This window comes from Octopus sinensis, linkage group LG11 (assembly GCF_006345805.1).
Source record: "Octopus sinensis linkage group LG11, ASM634580v1, whole genome shotgun sequence".
In the NCBI taxonomy this organism is placed as follows: domain Eukaryota; kingdom Metazoa; phylum Mollusca; class Cephalopoda; order Octopoda; family Octopodidae; genus Octopus; species Octopus sinensis.
In genome coordinates this window covers 20,029,433-20,050,169 of record NC_043007.1, presented here as the reverse complement: position 1 = coordinate 20,050,169, position 20,737 = coordinate 20,029,433, and the positions used below count along the sequence as shown (strand labels likewise).

General features: G+C 37.9%; 1 protein-coding gene across 2 annotated transcripts in view; it reads left to right on the top strand.

The window, feature by feature from the left end:
* Nucleotides 1-2,080: 2,080 nt before the first annotated feature.
* Nucleotides 2,081-20,737, top strand: part of LOC115217034 (serine-rich adhesin for platelets) — a 44,466-nt gene continuing 25,809 nt past the window's right edge. For both annotated transcript variants that reach the window (XM_029786588.2, XM_036507173.1), the window contains exons 1-5: nt 2,081-2,229; nt 9,806-13,085; nt 16,943-16,999; nt 17,571-17,683; nt 20,051-20,078. In XM_029786588.2, the coding sequence (XP_029642448.1) occupies nt 9,827-13,085; nt 16,943-16,999; nt 17,571-17,683; nt 20,051-20,078 (3,457 nt within the window). In that variant the 5' untranslated portion in view covers nt 2,081-2,229; nt 9,806-9,826. The remainder of the gene's footprint in view (nt 2,230-9,805; nt 13,086-16,942; nt 17,000-17,570; nt 17,684-20,050; nt 20,079-20,737) is intronic.

Genomic DNA, 20,737 nt, shown 5'->3' with positions numbered 1-20,737 from the left:
TCCCTCAAATAATAATTATTATATATGTATATATATAAGCGACACACACACACACACACACACACACACATACATATATATATATATATATATATATATATATATATATATATTATATATATGTGTGAAAATGAGCAACAAGAATGACTCTGGTAATTGGTACGATCGTTTCGTACTACATCATTTTATTAAATGTTGTAAGTATTACAACAGTTTTAAAATGCTGAGCACTCATCAGCCAATTATAGAGGTTTTCCATTAATGAGTGCTCAGCATTTTAAAACTGTTGTAATACTTACAACATTTAATAAAATGATGTAGTACGAAACGATCGTACCAAATTACCGGAGTCATTATTGTTGCTTATTTTGATTATAATCAGCCCACGGATTTTTATGGATAACACTATACAGAATTCTGGTGCATCTAAATTAAGTACCATATTCATTTGAATCTAAACTTTTGCTGAACTTATATATATATACTAGCAGTATCACCCGGCGTTGCTCGGGTTTGTAAGGGAAATAACTATATAAGCATTTTTAGAGAGTTATAGCCAAAAAATAGCAAAAAATGCATTAAAAATGGAAAAAAAAGATGGTAAATTTTTTTTTAAATCGTTGACTCATCGTAGACATTTTTAGAGAGTTACTTCCCTTATATAATAGCGAAAAAAATGCATCAAAATGGAAAAAATGATGGTAAATTTTTTTTTAAAATCGTAGACTCATCGTAGACGCGTGCTAATACCCAGAAGGGCTCGATATGAATCACGACTATAAGATACCTGGTTTTGGTTAAACTGCACCGCAAAATGTGGGAGTAAGGAATCTAAATCGTAGGAGACAGACACACAACCTTAGTTTTATTACTTTTATATATAAAGACTAGCACTATCGCCCGGCGTTGCTCGGGTTTGTAAGGGAAATAACTATATAAGCATTTTTAGAGAGTTATAGCAAAAAAATGCATTAAAAATGGAATAAAAAATGATGGTAATTTTTTTTTTAAATCGTTGACTCATCGTAGACATTTTTAGAGAGTTACTTCCCTTATATAATAGCGAAAAAATGCATTAAAATGGAAAAAATGATGGTAATTTTTTTTTTAAATCGTAGACTCATGTAGACGCTTTCTTAGCCATTTCTGTTTTGGTGTCTTCAAGCCATGAAGTCGTTGTTCTAAAAGAACGCTGGGTCCTTGACACCGCTTTACGACGTTGATTTCCTTACACTCCCTTCCCCACAGGTGCAGGTGTGAGCGTGGACGCCAACTCCGCCGCCATCGACACACGAAAAAATATGCATTAAAATGGAATAAAAAATGATGTTAAATTATTTTTAAAATCGTAGACTCATCGTAGACGCGCGCTAATACCCAGACGGGCTCGATATGAATCACGACTATAAGATACCCGAGTTTGGTTAAACTGCACCGCAAAATGTGGGAGTAGTTAGGAATCTAAATCGTAGGAGACAGACACTCACACAACTACAATTTTATATATATAGACTAGCAGTATCGCCCGGCGTTGCTCGGGTTTGTAAGGGAAATAACTATATAAGCATTTTTAGAGAGTTACTTCCCTTATAGATGCCAATTCGAGCTTTCTTAGCCATTTCTGTTTTGGTGTCTTCAAGCCATGAAGTCGTTGTTCTAAAAGAACGCTGGTCTCCTTGACAACGCTTTACGACGTTGATTTCCTTACACCCCTTTCCCCACAGCTTCACGAGGGAGGGAAGAAGGGGGAGAAGCAAACAGGCGCAGGTGTGACCATGGACGCCAACTCCGCCGCCATCGACACACGAAAAATTATGCATTAAAATGGAATAAAAAATGATGTTAAATTATTTTTAAAATCGTAGACGCGCGCTAATACGCAGACGGGCTCGATATGAATCACGACTATAAGATACCCGAATTTGGTTAAACTGCACCGCAAAATGTGGGAGTAGTTAGGAATCTAAATCGTAGGAGACAGACACTCACACAACTACAGTTTTATATATAAATGATAATATGTATGTATGTATATATATATAGTGTCGCTTTTGGCCTTCCGTAATATGTAATCGTTATCGTCACGAACCCTCACGTGACAGGACGATACTACGATTCACCGGAATTATAATGGCGTGTCAGGAAATTTGCCATTTGTCTTTGTTTATAATGTTTCTGTAACATTATTGTCCTTAATTTCATCGACATTCTTCGAAGATCCGATTCGGGGTAACTATATCTATACTCACCATTATTCTTTACGCTCTGCCTCAACCAAAAGGCTTGCCATATTCTTCACATCATTCCTGTTGTTTGCAATAACAATCGATAGAACGAAGTCGCCGGCATGGGATGCTCCTCGGTCCTTTATTAACACCCTCGCGGCTTTAAACCGTATCCATATTTGTTATCCTGTTGACACTGATGTTTCCACTATGACCCTTAAATTACATCTTATGTCACATTTCGCTGTTTACAAGGGAAGCCCTTTCTTACTTTAGAATCCTGTCTCAAACTGGCTTAGGATGCAATTAAATAGCTGTTTCTTCCCCCTTCTAAAAAATAATAACAAACCCCTTCCTTACAAGATAGTTAATTAATTAGAAATACACAAAGTTTCCACTCTGCCCCTTAAATTACAACTGATGTCACATTTCACTGTTTACAATGGTAAACCCTTTCTTACTTTAAAATCCCATCTCAGACTGGCTTAGGATGCATTTCAATAGCTGTTTCTTCTAAAAAATAATAATAAACCCCTTGCTAACAAGATAGTTAATTAATTAGAAATGCACCAAGTTTCCACTACGCCCCTTAAATTACATCTGATGACAATGGTAGCCCTTTCTTATTTTAAATCCCATCTCAAACTGGCTTAGGATGCATTTAAATAGTTTCTTTCCTCTTCCCCCCAAAAATAATAAACCCTTTCCTAACAAGATAGTTAATTAATTAGAAATACACAAAGTTTCCACTATGCCCCTTCAATTACACCTGATGACAATGGTAGCCCTTTCTTACTTTAAAATCCCATATCAAACTGGCTTAGATGCAATTAAATAACTGTTTCTTTCCTCTTCCCCAAAAAATAATAATAAACCCTTTCCTAACAAAATAGTTAATTAGAAATACACAAAGTTTCCACTATGCCCCTTCAATTACACCTGATGACAATGGTAGCCCTTTCTTACTTTAAAATCCCATATCAAACTGGCTTAGATGCAATTAAATAACTGTTTCTTTCCTCTTCCCCAAAAAATAATAAACCCCTTCCTAACAAGATAGTTGATTAATTAGATAGAAATACACAAAGTTTACACTATGTCCCTTAAATTACACCTGATGACAATGGTAGCCCTTTCTTACTTTAGAATCCCGTCTCAGACTGGCTTAGATGCATTTAAATAGCTGTTTCTTCCCCCTTCTAAAAAATAAACCATTTCCGAACAAGATAGTTAATTAGAAATACACCAAGTTTCCACTCTGCCCCTTAAATTACATCTGATGTCACATTTCACTGTTTACAATGGTAAACTCTTTCTTACTTTAAAATCCCGTCTCAAACTGGCTTAGGATGCAATTAAATAACTGTTTCTTTCCTCTTCCCCCCAAAATAATAATAAACCCCTTCCTAACAAGATAATTAATTAGAAATACACAATGTCACTCTCATGAAGAGGTTGATATAATATCTATAAAAAAAATCCCTAAAAAACCCCCACTTGTTTTATTATCCCGTTTTCTCTATTTTATACAAATATACATACAATATGTGTTACTTTTTAAACTTAGCAATTTAACTCTCATCATTAAAAAATGCTTGAATGAACCAGAATCTTTTATTATTGTTTACAATATTATAATTACACTCATGTCTTGTCAACCTGGTTTTCCTCTATAGATGGCGCTCCCGACACTTGGCTTTTTTTTAGTTGTGTCTTTTTTTTTTATAATCCAACCTTTTATTGTTTTGCTACCTTCTTCATACATTTAACAAATCCAGTATATTTTTTTGTGTTTATACTTCGATCAGATCCCTAATTCGAAAACCTGCTAATATGTTTATCCGATATTTAAGAAGCATTAACTAAGTGTACTCCAATTAAAAACAAAAAAACGACCAGTTACTCTCCCTTCTTCATCACAATTACGCACACATATATATATATACACACACATTTATGTGTTTACTCCGGTATATATATATATGTATATATACACATTTGTGCTTACTCCGGTATGTATATATATATATTATATATATATATATATCAAATACAAAATGGGACAAGAGCGCAAAACATCCAAATAGACGATACAAAAAACACGGACGGGTCATTCGAAGCCTCTAATCTTCATTCAAGAACCGGGTCATCCTCGCAATTTCGGCTTTTATATATATATATATATATATATATATGTATGTATTGTTTATAATAAAGACAGGAGGTGCACGATTCAGCACGCTTCCTCGTTCAGTTTTGCAGAACAGTGAAATGCTATGTTAAGGATTAATTGCGCTTCTTTTATTTATAATAAAGTTCATCATTATTACTACTCTTGGGTGATGTTAGTATTATTATTGATATTATGCGGAACGGATCCGACTACCAGTCGAGTCTATGGTGAATATCGACCTAGTGTCTTTTAGCAGTGAAGATAGGGTAGTCTCCCTCTGTCTAGTGGAAGATATGGGGTGGACACGGTTGAATGGTTTGAGGACTGCTTTGCCTCTCGGGGCAATCTATCATCAAACTTCTTCCAGCTCGTAACTGGAAGTGGAAAATTATGGCGGGACTAGAAGGCGTTGCCCTTTTAACAATTGCAGTTAATTATCATGAAGTTGCAGTAATTATGAAATGCGACGAAATTGATGTGGCTAATTGGTCCCTACTCTTATGGGGGTGTTAAGTTGGCGGCAAGGACTACGAGAAGGCGCTTGGGTAGATTGGTAGTGGGGTGTAGTGAATCACCGATAACAACTTGAAGGTGCTTGTTCTGCGTTGTTATTGCTCTGTCTCTTTCTCTCTCTCTCTTTTTGTCAATACCTCTATTGTTAATGTTGACCTCCGTTTTCACCCGATGTAAATGCTCCACGTTTTAAAAAAATTCATGCCTTTATTGTTTCTAATTTATTTGCTTCATTTGGCCAGTGAAATAGAGATCGTTATTAGTAAAAAAATAAACAATTAACAGAGGGCACCACATGTAAACAATTATTATTGTGTTCCGGTTCCGGATCTTTACGTTCCGAGTTCAAATACTGCTGAGGTCAACTTTCCCTTTCGTCTTTTCGGGGCCGTTAAAATATAGTACCAATCAATACGGGAGATGATGTTATCCACTAGCCACGTCTCCCAACATTTCAGGCCTTGTGCCTATAGTAGAAAGTATTTTTATTATTATTATTATTCGAGCTGGCAGAATCGTTGGTATGTCGAACAAAATGTTTAGCGGCATTTCGTCCGTCTTTACGTTCTGAGTTCATATTCCACGGAGGTCGACTTCGATTTCATCCTTTCGAGGGTCGTTGAAATGAGTTCCAATTAAAAACTGCGGTCGATGTGACTTACCTCCGTCCCTGAAATTGCTGGCATTGTGCCAAGATTAGAAACTATGATTATTATTATTATTATTATTTGAGCGAAATGCTTAGCGGTATTTCGTCTGCCGCTACGTTCTTAGTTCAAATTCCGCCGAGGTCGACTTTGCCTTTCATCCTTTCGGGGTCGATGAATTAAGGACCAGTGAAACACTGGTGTCGATGTAATCGTCTGGTCCCCTCCCCCAAAATTTCAGGCTTTGTGCCTATGACAAAGGACTACTACTACTACTATGTTCCTGCTCTTAACGTTCCCTGAATTCAGCTCCCATCGAGGTCAACTTGACTTTCGTTCTTTCGGGGGTCAATAGAACATAGTATCAGTCAGATACTGGCGTCGATGTCACCGACAAAGCTGCTCCCTCAAATTTCAGGACCTGTGTCTAGAAATAATAATTTTTTTTTTGCCCTTTGTCTTTTGAATTTCAAACTTTCGTCCCCCAGGGTCTGTAAAATAAAGTGACATTCAAGCAGCGGGGTCGATCTAATCGTTTTTTTTCCTCCTAAAATGTGAAGCCTTGCGTTTGTTAGAAGTCAGAGTTTATCATACTTTATGAAAATTTGGACAAAGAGAAGTTTAGAAGTAAAACAAAACAACTGTTCATTTTGTACCACGTGGAAAAAGAATTTAAACTCCTTATTTTATTCATACATTCCGTCGGATAAAATAAAAGGATTAACTGTTATAACACTAAAACGGGGTGATTATAGGCTAAGGTGAAAGAAACTGCTTAAGGTTTTAAAATCATTACTTGCGCTCCTGTAGGTTTTGTCTAGCAACGAAAGACGAGTTGTTTTGAAAATTAGTTTTGGCCGTGTTTAATTTTTAGGTTTCACCATTTCCAGTAAAATTTGAGGACACAACTACAGATGTGGGCCGCTTGATTTTGTTTTTTAGTAACTTTTTGAAAAATGCACATTTTTTTAATGAAATTTTCAAGAGATACGTTTTAGGTGTAGATTAAGATTATACCGGAATTTTGTTGCGAAGTTTGTTTTGTTTTCCGGAGAGTTGGAGAGAAGTTTCGGATAATTCACAGTCCTTGATTTGCTTTTTTTATAACGTTCTGAGAACGACATTTTTAAACAAAATTTTCTTAATACAATTCAGGGCGATCCTTCGGTATAGGTACCGTAACAGAAACCCTTTTCTCCAACCCCTAACCCTAACACAAACCCTACCCCCCCCCATACATATAAAAAAAACACTTTTTGAAATGTATCCGGTACCTATACCGAAGTTACGCCCAATTCAGATGGGGGTAGATTACAAATATGTCAGAATTTCATATAATGTTTTCTTTTTTTTTTGTAAATTGAGTAGGGGGTTGGATAATTTATGCACCTTGACTTTGTTTCCTCATACGTTCTAATGGGGTGTGTGAATTATCCGCCTCACACCAATTATTTTTTTGTTTTGTTTTCGCATGAAATTCCGATATATTTGTCAGCGCCATCTGCAAATGTTATTTTAAGTTATCCATTTTGCAGTCACCCAAGAGGAAACAGATTATGCCAATTTGAATTTATGTGGATACTTATATTCACATATGTATTATAATCATCATTTAAAGAATATAATAACGGAATTATGTCACAAGTAAAATAGTTAACCCATTTCTTTACTAGCCACAAGGGGCTAAACACAGAGGGGACAAACAAGGACAGACAAACGGATTAAGTCGATTACATCGACCCCAGTGCGTAACTGGTACTTATTTAATTGACCCCGAAAGGATGAAAGGCTAAGTCAACCTCGGCGGAATTTGAACTCAGAACGTAGAGGCAGACGAAATACCTATTTCTTTACTACCCACAAGGCGCTAAACACAGAGGGGACAAACAAGGACAGACATAGGTATTAAGTCGATTACATCGACCCCAGTGCATGACTGGTACTTTTTTAATCGACCCCCGAAATGATGAAAGGCAAAGTCGACCTCGCCGGAATTTGAACTCAGAACGTCAGACAAAATACTGCTAAGCATTTCGCCCGGCGTGCTAACGGTTCTGCCAGCTCACCGCCTTATTTATCTTAAAATAGTTAACCTTGATCGAACAGACCAGTGATCAAAAGCATTGCAGCATTGACTTGGCTATGTGTGCAGAAAATCCAAGGTTGCATCCAGCTTGTCTTTTTGTAAGCCTGTTGGGTACTATTTTTAGCAGTTTGAACAATTATCCAGAGGCTCCTCTGTCAACTTGTTGATGACTGGTTAATCTTACGTTCTGGTGTTTAGCATCCTAATCAGGATTGACAGAAATAATTAATTGCGTTGATCTAATCCAGTGTATCTCTCATAGTGGTGGTGATGCTGCTATAAGGATTGAAAAGAGGGCTGAGAAATTACCATGTTTAACCCTTTCGTTACCAACCCGGCTGAAACCGGCTCTGGCTCTTTAGTACAAATGTCTGGTTTTCAAAATTTCTGAATTAAAACCTTCCACCAAACCTTAGTCACAATTTATGTCCCTAACACTAGCTGAATGATAACTAAGTTATTTTTCTAAATTCTTTGTTATATTTAAAGTAATTGAAAGAAACACAGAGCATCTCAAATGGCTGAAACCGGCTCTGGCTCTTTAGTACAAATGTCTGGTTTTCAAAATTTCTGAATTAAAACCTTCCACCAAACCTTAGTCACAATTTATGTCCCTAACACTAGCTGAATGATAACTAAGTTATTTTTCTAAATTCTTTGTTATATTTAAAGTAATTGAAAGAAACACAGAGCATCTCAAATGGCTGAAACCAGCTCTGGCTCTGTAGTACAAATGTCTTGTTTTCAAAATTTCTGAATTAAAATCTTCCACCAAACCTTAGTCACAATTTATGTCCCTAACACTAGCTGAATGATAACTAAGTTATTTTACTATATTCTTTGTTATATTTAAAATAATTGGAAGAAACACAGAGCATCTCAAATTAAATACAGTAACGAAAGGGTTAAATAAGATTAAGACTATTTTAAACTTATCCAACACCATGGCAAACAAAGAATAAATGTAAGGATGCAAACTGTTTTCTCTTCTCTTTAATAAATAATAATAATAATGATAATAATAATAGTAATGGTTTCAAATTTTGCCACAAGGGCAGCAATTTTGGAGGAGGGGTTGGTTGATTACAGGGGTCTGTGATGTGAAAAAAATAAACCTGATCATTATTGAGAAGGCAAATTTAAGAAAGCCAGTCGGCCGACCAACTACTCACTACTTTTCATGTGGTTTTGAGAATCAGATTTTGTATTTAGCAGAAAATAAGATCAGTAAATAGGTATGAACAGCAAATCTTTCTCAGATGAAAATTGTCCTCTTCAGTATAAATGAGCAGTTAGTAACAGTAAGCTGAAGATGAAATGAATTTAGAATTGAAAGATAGGCGCAGGAGTGGCTGTGGTAAGTAGCTTGTTTACCAACCAAATGGTTCCGGGTTCAGTCCCACTGCGTGGCACCTTGGGGCAAGTGTCTTCTACTATAGCCTCGGGTCGACCAAAGCCTTGTGAGTGGATTTGGTAGACGGAAACTGAAAGAAGCCCGTCGTATATATGTATATATATATATGTGTGTGTGTTTGTGTGTCTGTGTTTGTCCCCCTAGCATTGCTTGACAACCTTGCTCGAATCTTTTGCACATGCCAACAGCACGGGTGCCAGTAAGGCGATGCTGGTAACGATCTCGCTTGAATGGTGCCTCCTACATGCCACTGGCACGGAAGCCAGTTAGCCGCTCTGGCAACGGTCACGCTCGGATGGTGCTCTTAGCACCCTACTGGCATGGGGCACGAGTGCCAGTGTGTTCACAATAGCATTGGTTACACTTGCCTTCAGTGGTAAAAACAAAGAAATGTTACTACGTGATGTTACAATGTGAAATGGAATGTTTTGCTTAAGAAATAACACACCACCTGGTCTGGGAATTGGAACCACACCCTTGCATTTCTGAGTGCAGCACCCTAGCCACTTGGCCATATACCTTCATAGTCACACATGTGACTGTGAAAGTGTTTGTTTACAAAAAATTATTAAAAAATCTGTTGGTCAAAAGGTAAAGATCCTTAAAATGTTCTAAATTTACTGTATTTTTTTAGCAGCATATTTTATTGTATTCCATATGAAAGAAGCTTGCCATTATTAATTAATAATTTCGTTAATGTTAGAGAAAACAAATATTATCAGTTTCCATATTTTAACCTTATTTCAGATAACTGTATATGAATTGAACATGGAAGAAGACACAACTTTCAAAAATAACAACAAACCTTCGGATAATCTTGACCTTTGTGATTCTGGAGGTCGTAGAAATGAATTAGAATTTGAACAAAAGGAATCAATGGATCAAACTCGCAAGATAATCCCGTCTGATACACGATCCTCAAGTAATCAGGTTACTGACTGCAACATGCATTTGTTAGCAAATGCTGCTGACCACTTTATGCATCAGTCTCCTAGTCACCAGTTGGAAAGCAATGATGAAAGCACCAGGAAAATTACTGCTGAGCCAAGTCATCAGAGAGATTCTAATTATTCTCATCAAACCAATGTTCAAAGTCATCTTCCTAATAAGCCAGTTTTATCTCTTAATCCTAATAATTTAGCAGACTCAACAGTACAGGATTTAAATCTTGTTTCTGGTAGTTCAAGACCATTGAATTATCCTTCTAGTTATTTAAGTAACAAGCAAACTGTTGTATCTGCTAGTACAGCAAGCAGTCCCCTGAGTTCAGTTAATACTGTCAGCAGTTCAGTATCTATATCTAACAATCAACAGTGTTTAAGCTCTGAGCCAGTGTTATCAAGAAACTTAGAAAGACACTCTAATCTATTGCTTCCTCCAACTCCTCTTGTTAATACTCATCTGAGTTCTAATAGTTCCCTACAACAATCTTCAGTTGCATTACAACCAAATAATAACCCTATGTCTCCATACATAACTCAAACACCAGTTGTAACAGCATCTACAGATGGCACCTTAGTTGCTGGTAATAATAATTTGATAATTCAAAGGACTTCTGAAGCCGTTCCTACTTCTAGTGCTTACTGTCCCCCTCAGGTTCATCCAGTGGCTCAACCTCCCATACTGAGTTCAATTAATCCAGCTTCAGATAATAGCATGAATAAACTAAAGAGCCCTGTATCAACCATTCCTTCAGGTGGAAATGGTGTTAATTCACAAAATACTTTACCGCAGCAGAAGGGTCTGTCAAGTTCATCCTCCAAACCATTTCAAGCTACTTCTGTTTCAACCTTCCCCACTACTACTCTTTCTCTGTCCAGTGTATATGTATCAAATAGCCATACTAATAATAATGCAAGACAGAATCTTACGAGTTTAACCAGTAATCCAGAATCTCTAGAGACACCTTCTGTATCCAGTAGTTCTGTAATGTCCAACTTCAATAACCGGAAGCCAGAACAAAGTGATGCTGTTATCAAAAGCAGTTTTATCAAAGAATCTTCAAATTCACCCTATTTGCCCACTACTTCTGCATCTACTCCTAATGAATTCATTGCAGAGCCGAGCAGCAAAGAATCTACGGTGATTCCAACAAGCAGCTCAGTCCATCGTACAAGCAGTACTGGAGGAACATCTCATGATAAAATATGCCCCAGTGATAGTAAACCTATTTCTGAAAGAAAAGATACCATTCTTGAATCAAGTAATTCAGTTTTGTCTCGTAATAAGGATGTTATGTTATCCAAATCACAGGTTACCCCAGTTCAATCACACAATTTGACATCAGACAGTAATAGAACATTGCCAGTCGAAAGAGCTATGGTTGTGTCCACGTCAGGAGAGAAGGACACTGCTCCAGCTGGGGATAACCGTCCCTCCTTTTCTTTTACTGCTAATGTAAATTCGCCATCTACCACCAATGTAGAATCTATTTCCCAGGATAATGCTACTGTACCTGCAACAAGTGAAACGGTAATGTCGACGCCAATTAAAATGGCAGAGTCATCTTCATATGTAGGGAAAACATCAGAACCAGACACTAAAGTCACTTCTTTATTGAATGAAAATGTAACGTCTGCATCTGGACAAACGTTTGTAAGAACTCCTGCAACCAACTCACTGTTCCCATCTAGTTGCAATGAGACTTCAACATCAAGAGATGAGAAGACATCTAATGCTACCATAACAACAGCTTCTGCTGGAAATGTGTCGTCTTCATCTGGAAGCAAGATAACTGAAGAAACTTTGATAAGTGAGGAAGACACCACTGCATCAACTGCAACGGTCTCTTTGTCATCGTCTACTGGTCAGTCCACCCCAGCAGCTTATGATAAAAGGGCTTCAATGGACAATGATTTAGGTGTTGGTCTTTCTAATCCTAAACTTGATTCTAACAAATCTGAGGTTGAGCTTGCACCAAATAGCGTTCAAGACTCATTCCCTTCAACTTCTGAAGCAGCATGCTTGGATACTAACGTCACACATGCTGAAGAAAATGTCACGTCTCAACACGTTAGTCATTCACCTGCTGAATTAAACAATAATATTGAACCCAGGAAAATTAATAATGAATCTAAAAATAATTTGTTGTTGAGTAGCAGTACCGATGTTGGCCAATCAGCTCCTGATGTTGACTGCAACAACTCATCTGTGTCTGACAAGCATTACAAAGCAGTTCAAAATACAACAGTTAGTGCAAGTGCTTCAAATAATTTGCTTGAATCTGATAAAAACCAAGGGATTTCTACCAGTGGCCAAAATGAGGGAAATGATAAGAATACTGATAAACACTTCTCTGTAGATAATATAAATAGCCCAATGAATGCTGTCGGCTCGAGTAATTCTGTTGATCAGAAAACACATCCAAGTAATACAGAGAGTAACACTTGCAGTTCTACAATGACAAATTTAGTTCCGCAAACAAATGAAGATGATAACGATATGGTTCAGGCACAGATTGTTTTAATGAAAGAAAACATAAAGATCGAAGCTTCTGATGGTTCTTCAGTAAATGTGGTTAACGATGGTTCGTTAGAACTGACAGAGAAGACCGATGACTGTATGATGGAAGTTGGTACGGAAGAGAGTCACCCAGTTGAAAATGATGAAGAACATCGACAAATCAAGCAAGAATTAACTGCTGAAAACATTACCACAATCACCGACACTTCTTCACCGTTACCAAGCGAGGAATCTAATGATAAAACCAAGGGTGTTGATAGTAAAAGCAGTAATACTGATGATAAACAAGAGCCCTCCTGTGTAACACCAACTAACTGGAATTCTCCTGTTGGTGCCGTCAGTTATACTTTGGCTGAACCAAGGCGATCTCAAAGACAACCAAAAGTTAAGTTCAACGTTCTTGATCTCATTGGTTTAGGTCCAGATGTAGACATACAAAGCAAACCAGCTAAAACATTGAGTAAACGACTTTCAAATGCAGATTCTTCTGAAAATATTAGTAACGAAGAAACATTAGTGCTGGCATCAAACATTTCAGCATCGTTTGTGCAAACGTCACCCACAGGTAAGAATTTTTTTTTTTTTAATATGTAAGGTGATATTAACCCTTTCGTTACCAACTTGTCTAAAACTGCCTCTGGTTCTGTAGTACAAATGTCTTGTTTTCATAAGTTTTGAGTTAAAATCTTCCAATAGACCTTAGTCACAATTTATGTTCCTGTCACTAGCTTAATGATAACTCATCATCATCATCATCGTTTGACGTCTGCTTTCCATGCTAGCATGGGTCGGACAATTTGACTGAGGGCTGGCGAACCAGATGGCTGCACCAGACTCCAATCTGATCTGGCAGAGTTTCTACAGCTGGATGCCCTTCTTAACACCAAGATGTCCTTCCTAACGCCAAAATGCCTTTCCTTAACACCAATAGGATGCCCTTCCTAACGCCAATAGGATGCCTTCCTAATGCTAGGATGCCCTTCCTACTAAATTCTTTGTTATATTTGAAATTAATTGAAAGAAACACAGGACATCCCAACAAAAATTTATTAACAAAAGGATTAGCAAATGATTAATTTAACCCTTTTGATACCAACTTGTCTGAAATTGCCTCTGGCTCTGTAGTACAAATGTCTTGTTTTCAAAAGTTCTAAATTAAAATCTTCCACCAAACCTTAATCACAGTTTATGTTCCTAACACTAGCTTAATGATAACTAAGTTATTTTACTAAATTCTTTGTTATATTTAAAACTAATTGAAAGAAATACAGAGCATCTCTAAATACGGTAACGAAAGGGTTAATGAGGTGTTCAAGCTGCCAGAATCATTAACTTGCAGGGCAAAATGTTTAGCGGCATTTTGTCTGTCTATACGTTCTGAGTTTGAATTCCAGGGCCAGCTTTGCCTTTTATCCTTTCAGGGTCAACAAAATAAGTACCAGTTGAGTACTGGGGGTCAATGTATTTGATTTACCCACCTGCCCCGAAATTGCTGGCCTTGTGCCAAAATTTGAAACCAGTATTAATGGTTGCTTTGCTGATTAAATTTATGACCCACCAAATTGGTGATTTGACACTAGTCAAATTCAAATATTTATTGCAACCTCTATTTGTTGGTCAGTAATCGAAATCGATCAACATCAATGGAAATTGCAGCTGTAATACCAGTGCCGGTGGCACGTGAGAGAACCATCCGAACGTGGCCGTTGCCAGTGCCGGTTTGACTGGCCTCTGTGCCGGTGGCACGTAAAAAGCACCATCCAATCGTGGCCGTTTGCCAGCCTCGTCTGGCACCTGTGCAGGTGGCATGTAAAAAGCACCCACTACACTCTCAGAGTGGTTGGCATTAGGACGGGCATATGGTATGTAGAAACACTACCAGATCAGACGTGGCCTGGCGCAGCCTCCTAGCTTCTCAGACCCCGGTCAAACCGTCCAACCCATGCTAGCATGGAAAGCGGACGTTAAATGATGATGATGATAATGTGTGTACTATGTCATATGAAACGTGGGGAATTCTGGCAAGTAACCCCCACTATCAAAAGCCAAGTTGACTCAGTTCCTGTGTCACAAATACACATGCTGAGAACCAGGTATACTTGGTTCCTGCACAGTAAAGGTTAACCGTGCTTGGAAAGAAACTTTTGGGGAGAAAAAGAAATAGCCTCAATTTGTAAAACGTCAAATTGTATTTTAACCTAATTCTTTATTCTTTTACTTGATTCAGTCATTTGACTGTGGCCATGCTGGAGCATCGCATCTAGGTATCTCCTCCAGTTGTTTTCTATGTAGAGGGAGAAAGGGCTGCCATATCTTTCTAGAACCTTACGATACAGACTGATTTCTAAATATCCCATGACTAGGTTGGCAAGAGAATCACGCCAACGAACTCCCACATCGCATCAAAAAAGAATTCGTGATAGAAGGGGTTAAATTCATCCTGGAAAATAACTTCTTCGCCTTCAAAGACAACTTCTACCGACAAAAATCGGGGACTGCTATGGGTACGCGAATGGCCCCCTCCTTTGCCAACCTAGTCAAGGGATATTTAGAAATCAGTCTGTATCGTAAGGTTCTAGAAAGATATGGCAGCCCTTTCTCCCTCTACATAGAAAACAACTGGAGGAGATACCTAGATGACTGTTTCATCCTTTGGCATGAAAATATAGAGAAACTCAAAGAATTCCAAGCAATTTTAAATGGACTGGACGTAAACATTCAATTCACGATGGAATATAGCCAGCAACAACTCCCCTTCCTCGATATCCTTATTAAGAAATCTAATAATGTAATAGAAACAGATATATACTATAAGCCTACAGATTCTAAGCAATATCTTCCTTTCAATTCATGCCACCCCAGACACACCAGAATGAACATCCCCTTCAATCTAGCAAAAAGGATATGTACTATAGTTTCTAATGCAAACACCAGAGACACACGACTACAAGAACTAAAAGATACCCTCATTACCAGGAACTACCCACCTTCACTTATTGACATATGCATTCAACGTGCCCGCCAACTCAACATCCAAGAACTCAAACATCCCAAATCAAAGAAAAAAATTACGACCAAAACCCTTACCATACATCTCCACACACAACCCTCTCAACAATGAGGCCTTCGACACCATCCTCCAAAACATACCCCTGCTAAAAAAAGACCACAGAATGAACACAATCCTCCAAACACACACGATCATAAAAAGCAAGAGACAGCCTAAATCTATGAAAAGTCTCCTAACACAAGCCCAAATACACTCTACAACACAGAAGCCGACAGTAAAAAAATGTGGAAGACCAAATTGCGGGATATGCGATTATCTAATTGAAGGATCAGAGTTCTCCTTCAAACAGGGACAATGGTTTACAGTGAAAAGCAACTTCACATGTGCTTCGGAGAACCTGATATACACACTAACCTGCTCTGGGTGTCAAGAGCAGTACATAGGCCAAACGAAAAATAGTTTGCGTAAAAGAATGGCCCTGCACAGATCCCAGATAAAAATTCCCCAAAACAGAAAAATAACATTCAGCCAACACATAGATACTTGCGCCAACAACAAAACACCAACTTCAGGATTTTCCCCCACTACATTTCAGCCCCAATCACAGCTATAACCCAACTTTAAGTCATACAACACCTCACTACTTCCACTCATTCATATTCTCTCTCCTCTTTCTTCTTCTTCTTTCCCTTCTTCATCATCATCATCATCATCTTCTTCTTCATCTTCTTCTCCCCCTTCTACTTCCTAACTTTATCACTATTGCTTTTTAGTATAACACCTACGCAAATTCTATAGACAAACCTTTCAATAGAAATACTGTCATGAACTGTTAGCTGCCACTGACCATTCAAAATACAACAATCAAGGCACTCCCAAAATTCCCTCCTTCCCCCGCTTCTCATCATCCTTCTTCTTCTTCCCTACCAAGAATTCACAAGGACCTCCACCTCGAACCCACAAGTGTGAACAAGAGAGACAGAGCAAGGCAGAAACAAGGAAAATGCCACTTATATTTGAACACTGTACAAATATTCCTTTAAAAAAACATTTCTTTTAATTTTTCTAAATTTAATTATTTAATCGTTACAGTTGAAAAGGTCTCAAAATGACTGAAACAGGTACTGAAATGTTCTTTATAAAATTATTTTAGCATTTTCTATTTTGACTTATTTTTTCATATATATCAACTCGTGTGTTCCTTTTCATCCTTATACATATATATATACACACACACACACACACACACACACACACAGCGGGCTTCTTTCAGTTTCCATCTAGCAAATTCACTCACAGTGCCATGCAGTGGGACTGAACCCAGAACCATGTTGTTGGGAAGCAAGCTTCTTACCACACAGCCACTCCTGCTCCTATCATAATATCTATTTATTTACTTTTTTGTATTTTAGCTTCAAAGAAGTGTAAAGAAGCTGACTCAGAGAAAATATATGCACCGTTTGAACAAGGTAAAATTTTGACTTGTTTATTCTGTAGATTTGTATTTTGTACCATTCTATACATGACTTGTTTAGTTCCATCATTAAAAGCCTTTTTGCTCAGGCACAATCCAACCAGGACCATGTCACCCAATCTGTCCTTTTCTTTGTATAACTGTTGGAGGTGACTGAAGAAAGAATTATATTGCTAATTGTAGCAGTTTGAATGATTTTTCATCATCATCATCAACGACAGCCTCCTCCTCCTCCTTCTCCTGACATTATTGTCCTGAGCCCTAGGACTTATAGGGCTGGTGACCAGGTTCTTGTGTTGTATAAATGATCAAGATCACATCATCCCCCTGGATGGGATGCCAGACCCTCGCAGGGTTACTCATTTACAGCTGAATGAACTGAAGCAAGATGAAATGAAGTGATTTGCTCTAAAACACAATGCACTGCCAGGTCCAGGAATCGAAACCACAATCCTATGATTGTGAGTATAACCCCCTACCAACTGAGCCACGCTCCTTTACAGTGATTTTTCTGTCGTGTGTGAATTCACAGTTTCCTTATTTTTCTGATTTTTTTTTCCTCCTAGGCTGGAGAAGAGAAGTTGTTATTCGTTCAGTGTATAAAGAATTCACCAAGTTAGGCAAACCAAAGACAGCACCAGCGGATATTTACTATTATACTCCTGATAACAAGAAACTGGTAATGAATTTTTTATTTCATCTCGTTTCTATGTTTTATCACCAATTTGTCAGTAATAGTAATTGGTGTTTGTTCTTTTAATCTTTTACTTCAGTCATTTGACTAGGGCCATGCTGGAGCACTGCCTTAAAGGGTCTTTTAGTTGAAGAAATCGATGGGCTTCTTTCAATTTCCGTCTACCAAATTCACTCACAAGGCCTTGGTTGGCCTGAAGCTATAGTAGAAGACACTTGCCCAAAGTGCCATTCAGTGGGACTGAACCCAGAACCATGTGGTTGGGAAGCAAGCTTCTTACCCCACAGCCACTCTTGCTCCTATCATAATATTTATTTATTTACTTTTTCTTTGTAAGCCTGGTACTTATTCTATCGGTTCCTTTTGCTGAACCGCTAAGTTACAGGGACATAAATGGTTGTCGAGCGATGGCTGGGGAACAAACACAGACACAAGGACATACGTAAATACACACACACACACACACACACATTGGGTTGAGGAATAATTCATGAGCATGTTTTTCAAATTCATTTTAAACAAAAAAAACTGCAACAGATTAATCAATAATATACTCTCCATTATTGTTTATGATTTCCTCCTATTGTTCAATAAGTTTTACGATGCCTTGGCAATAGAAATCTCCTGGTCTTGACTCAAAGCATTCATCCAACCAAGCCCTTAATTCCACATCATTATTGTACAATACACTGCACAAAGAATTCGAATGCGGTCAAAAGAGATGAAAATCTAACAGTTTGAAGTCTGGAGAGTATGGAGAATGAGGCAGCACTTCCCATTCAAGTTCTTGAATCGTGGCTTTGATCAGATCAGCAATGTGAGGAGAGACATCGTTGTGTTGCAGATGAATGCCATTTCATCTCTTCGGTCTTTTTTGCTGAAATGCTTCGTTGGGTCGGTGTAGTTGTTGAACGTAGAGCTCCACATTGAGTGTTTGATTGTGCTCAGGCAGTTCGTAATGAATTATGCCTTCCCAATCCCACCATACAGGGCATCATGGTCTTTCAAGGATGACAGTCTTATTTTGCTCACAGAGTGGCTTCTTTGTCAGGGCTGAGCCATTCTTTTCGCTGCTTCATATTGACTTTGTAATGGAACTGGTTAATTCTTTACACTGTTTGGGTGCAACCAATTTCCTTTCTTTAGTTTCCAGAAACTACCAGTCAGGAACAAGAACACAACCTTAGAAAATATATATAACTCTTTATTTTCTTATTTACAAAAGAAGTACGTTGGCATATTGGTATCCACTTGGTTCGATATAGCAAGGCTGAATTTTAACATTTGTAAGATTCTTACAACAAATTCAGCAGCAACAGAGCAGGTCAAATCCCAAGCGTCTGGGACAGGAGAATGGCTGATCACATGTTTAACACGTCCTTTTTCTTCAATAGCCGTGTCTCAAGTCAACGACGCTAACAAGGAACGCGATAGAATTTTCTTCCCCAGTCTCTAGCGCATGTGCATGAGGGAACTTCCTTAGGCCTTTCCAGAAAGTTTCAGCCCCGCATACTGAAGAATGACGTTGCGTGTGCGCACACTGGAAAATGACATCACTACAACTTAAAGGCACCATTTTTCATTGCCAGGGACAATGTGGTAAAGAGAACGCTGTTTGTGTGTTGAGTGATATTGAGTGAGGTAACTGGTGGTGATTGTGGAGCATTGATTTTTGTTGTTTTTCGCTCAAAGTGTGTGGCACCCAAGCACTGAGTTTCTGAACATTGCCCATTGCGTGAAGGTGGTTCACAACAGTTTTTGATCACAATCCATCTGTTGGAAATAAAGGGGTTTGGGGAAATATGGATATCAGGAATGAGTAAAGAATCTACTGTAGACTGTTACAAGTTAATTAGTTAGTTAATTTTTTGGCTCAAAAGCAAAAAGCAAGGCCATGTAGGAGGACATGGAGTTAAGTACAGGGTGGTGTTCATGTAAAGAGTTCAGGCCACTTGAGGTCAAGGGAGGCTTTGAACAAAGCGGTCGTCAGCATCTTCACCATCTCGTCTGGCAGCTTGTTCCACGGATCCGCAACCCAGACGGAGAAAGCCCCTCTCCTTCGATTGAGATGAAATCGCCGCAGGTAGAGCTTTTCGGAATGACCCCGCAGCCGACGCTCTGGAGCAGGAGTGAAGAACGGCTCTTTCAAGAGGTTACACTTTCCGCTTATGATGTTGTGAGCGAGATTTCCTCCCTGAGAAGAAAGTGCAAGAAGTGATAATACAATCGACTAAATTGGACATGCTTGTTTTCTGTGAATGAGTTATTTTTGTGTGTGTGTGCACGTGCATATAGTTGTATATTTAATATATTTTAAATAATTTTAAACATTATTTTTTTATATTTTTTTAGCGATCAATGGTACAAATTGTTAATTACTGTAAGTATCATTTAAGTTTTTTTTTTTTATTCATCTTAAGAATGAATTTTGTATAGATGTATAGTGTTAAAATGCTCTGAAGAATATCAGTAGCAGATGAAAATTGGATTTAGCAATTCCGTTGCTGGATGATTTTTGTCTGCTGCTGGTCTTCCTCTGTATTTTTTAGCACTGTTTGTCTATTTGGGAAGCTTTCTCGAGACAAATACTGCAGTTGTGTGGCTTTCTTCTGTGTATCCATTTTAAATATACATACAATATACATACAAAGACACATACAATAGGAATACAAAATACAAAAGGGCTGACCGTTAGTAAGGAGAGACACACAAATAAGAAAGAAGAAAGCAAAGGATCACTGATGGGGTCACAGAAGTGTGACGAAAGAACTCTGGCCGAAATAAGATTAAGATTAATGTAAAAAATAAATAACGCTGAAGCAAATTAATACCAAATATATAGTGCGTGTGTTTTTATTGGCTAAACTGGCAAAATGACCATTCCTAAATACAACAACATCTGTTTCAACACACGATTTCACATCAAGAATCTTGCAAAATAAATATGCGAGTCATTGTCTCTTTCTAATTAAGATTCTGTCTCCTTGTCTTCAATGCTTTCAACTTGTATCTATTAATTAGTTTCATAAGATATAAATT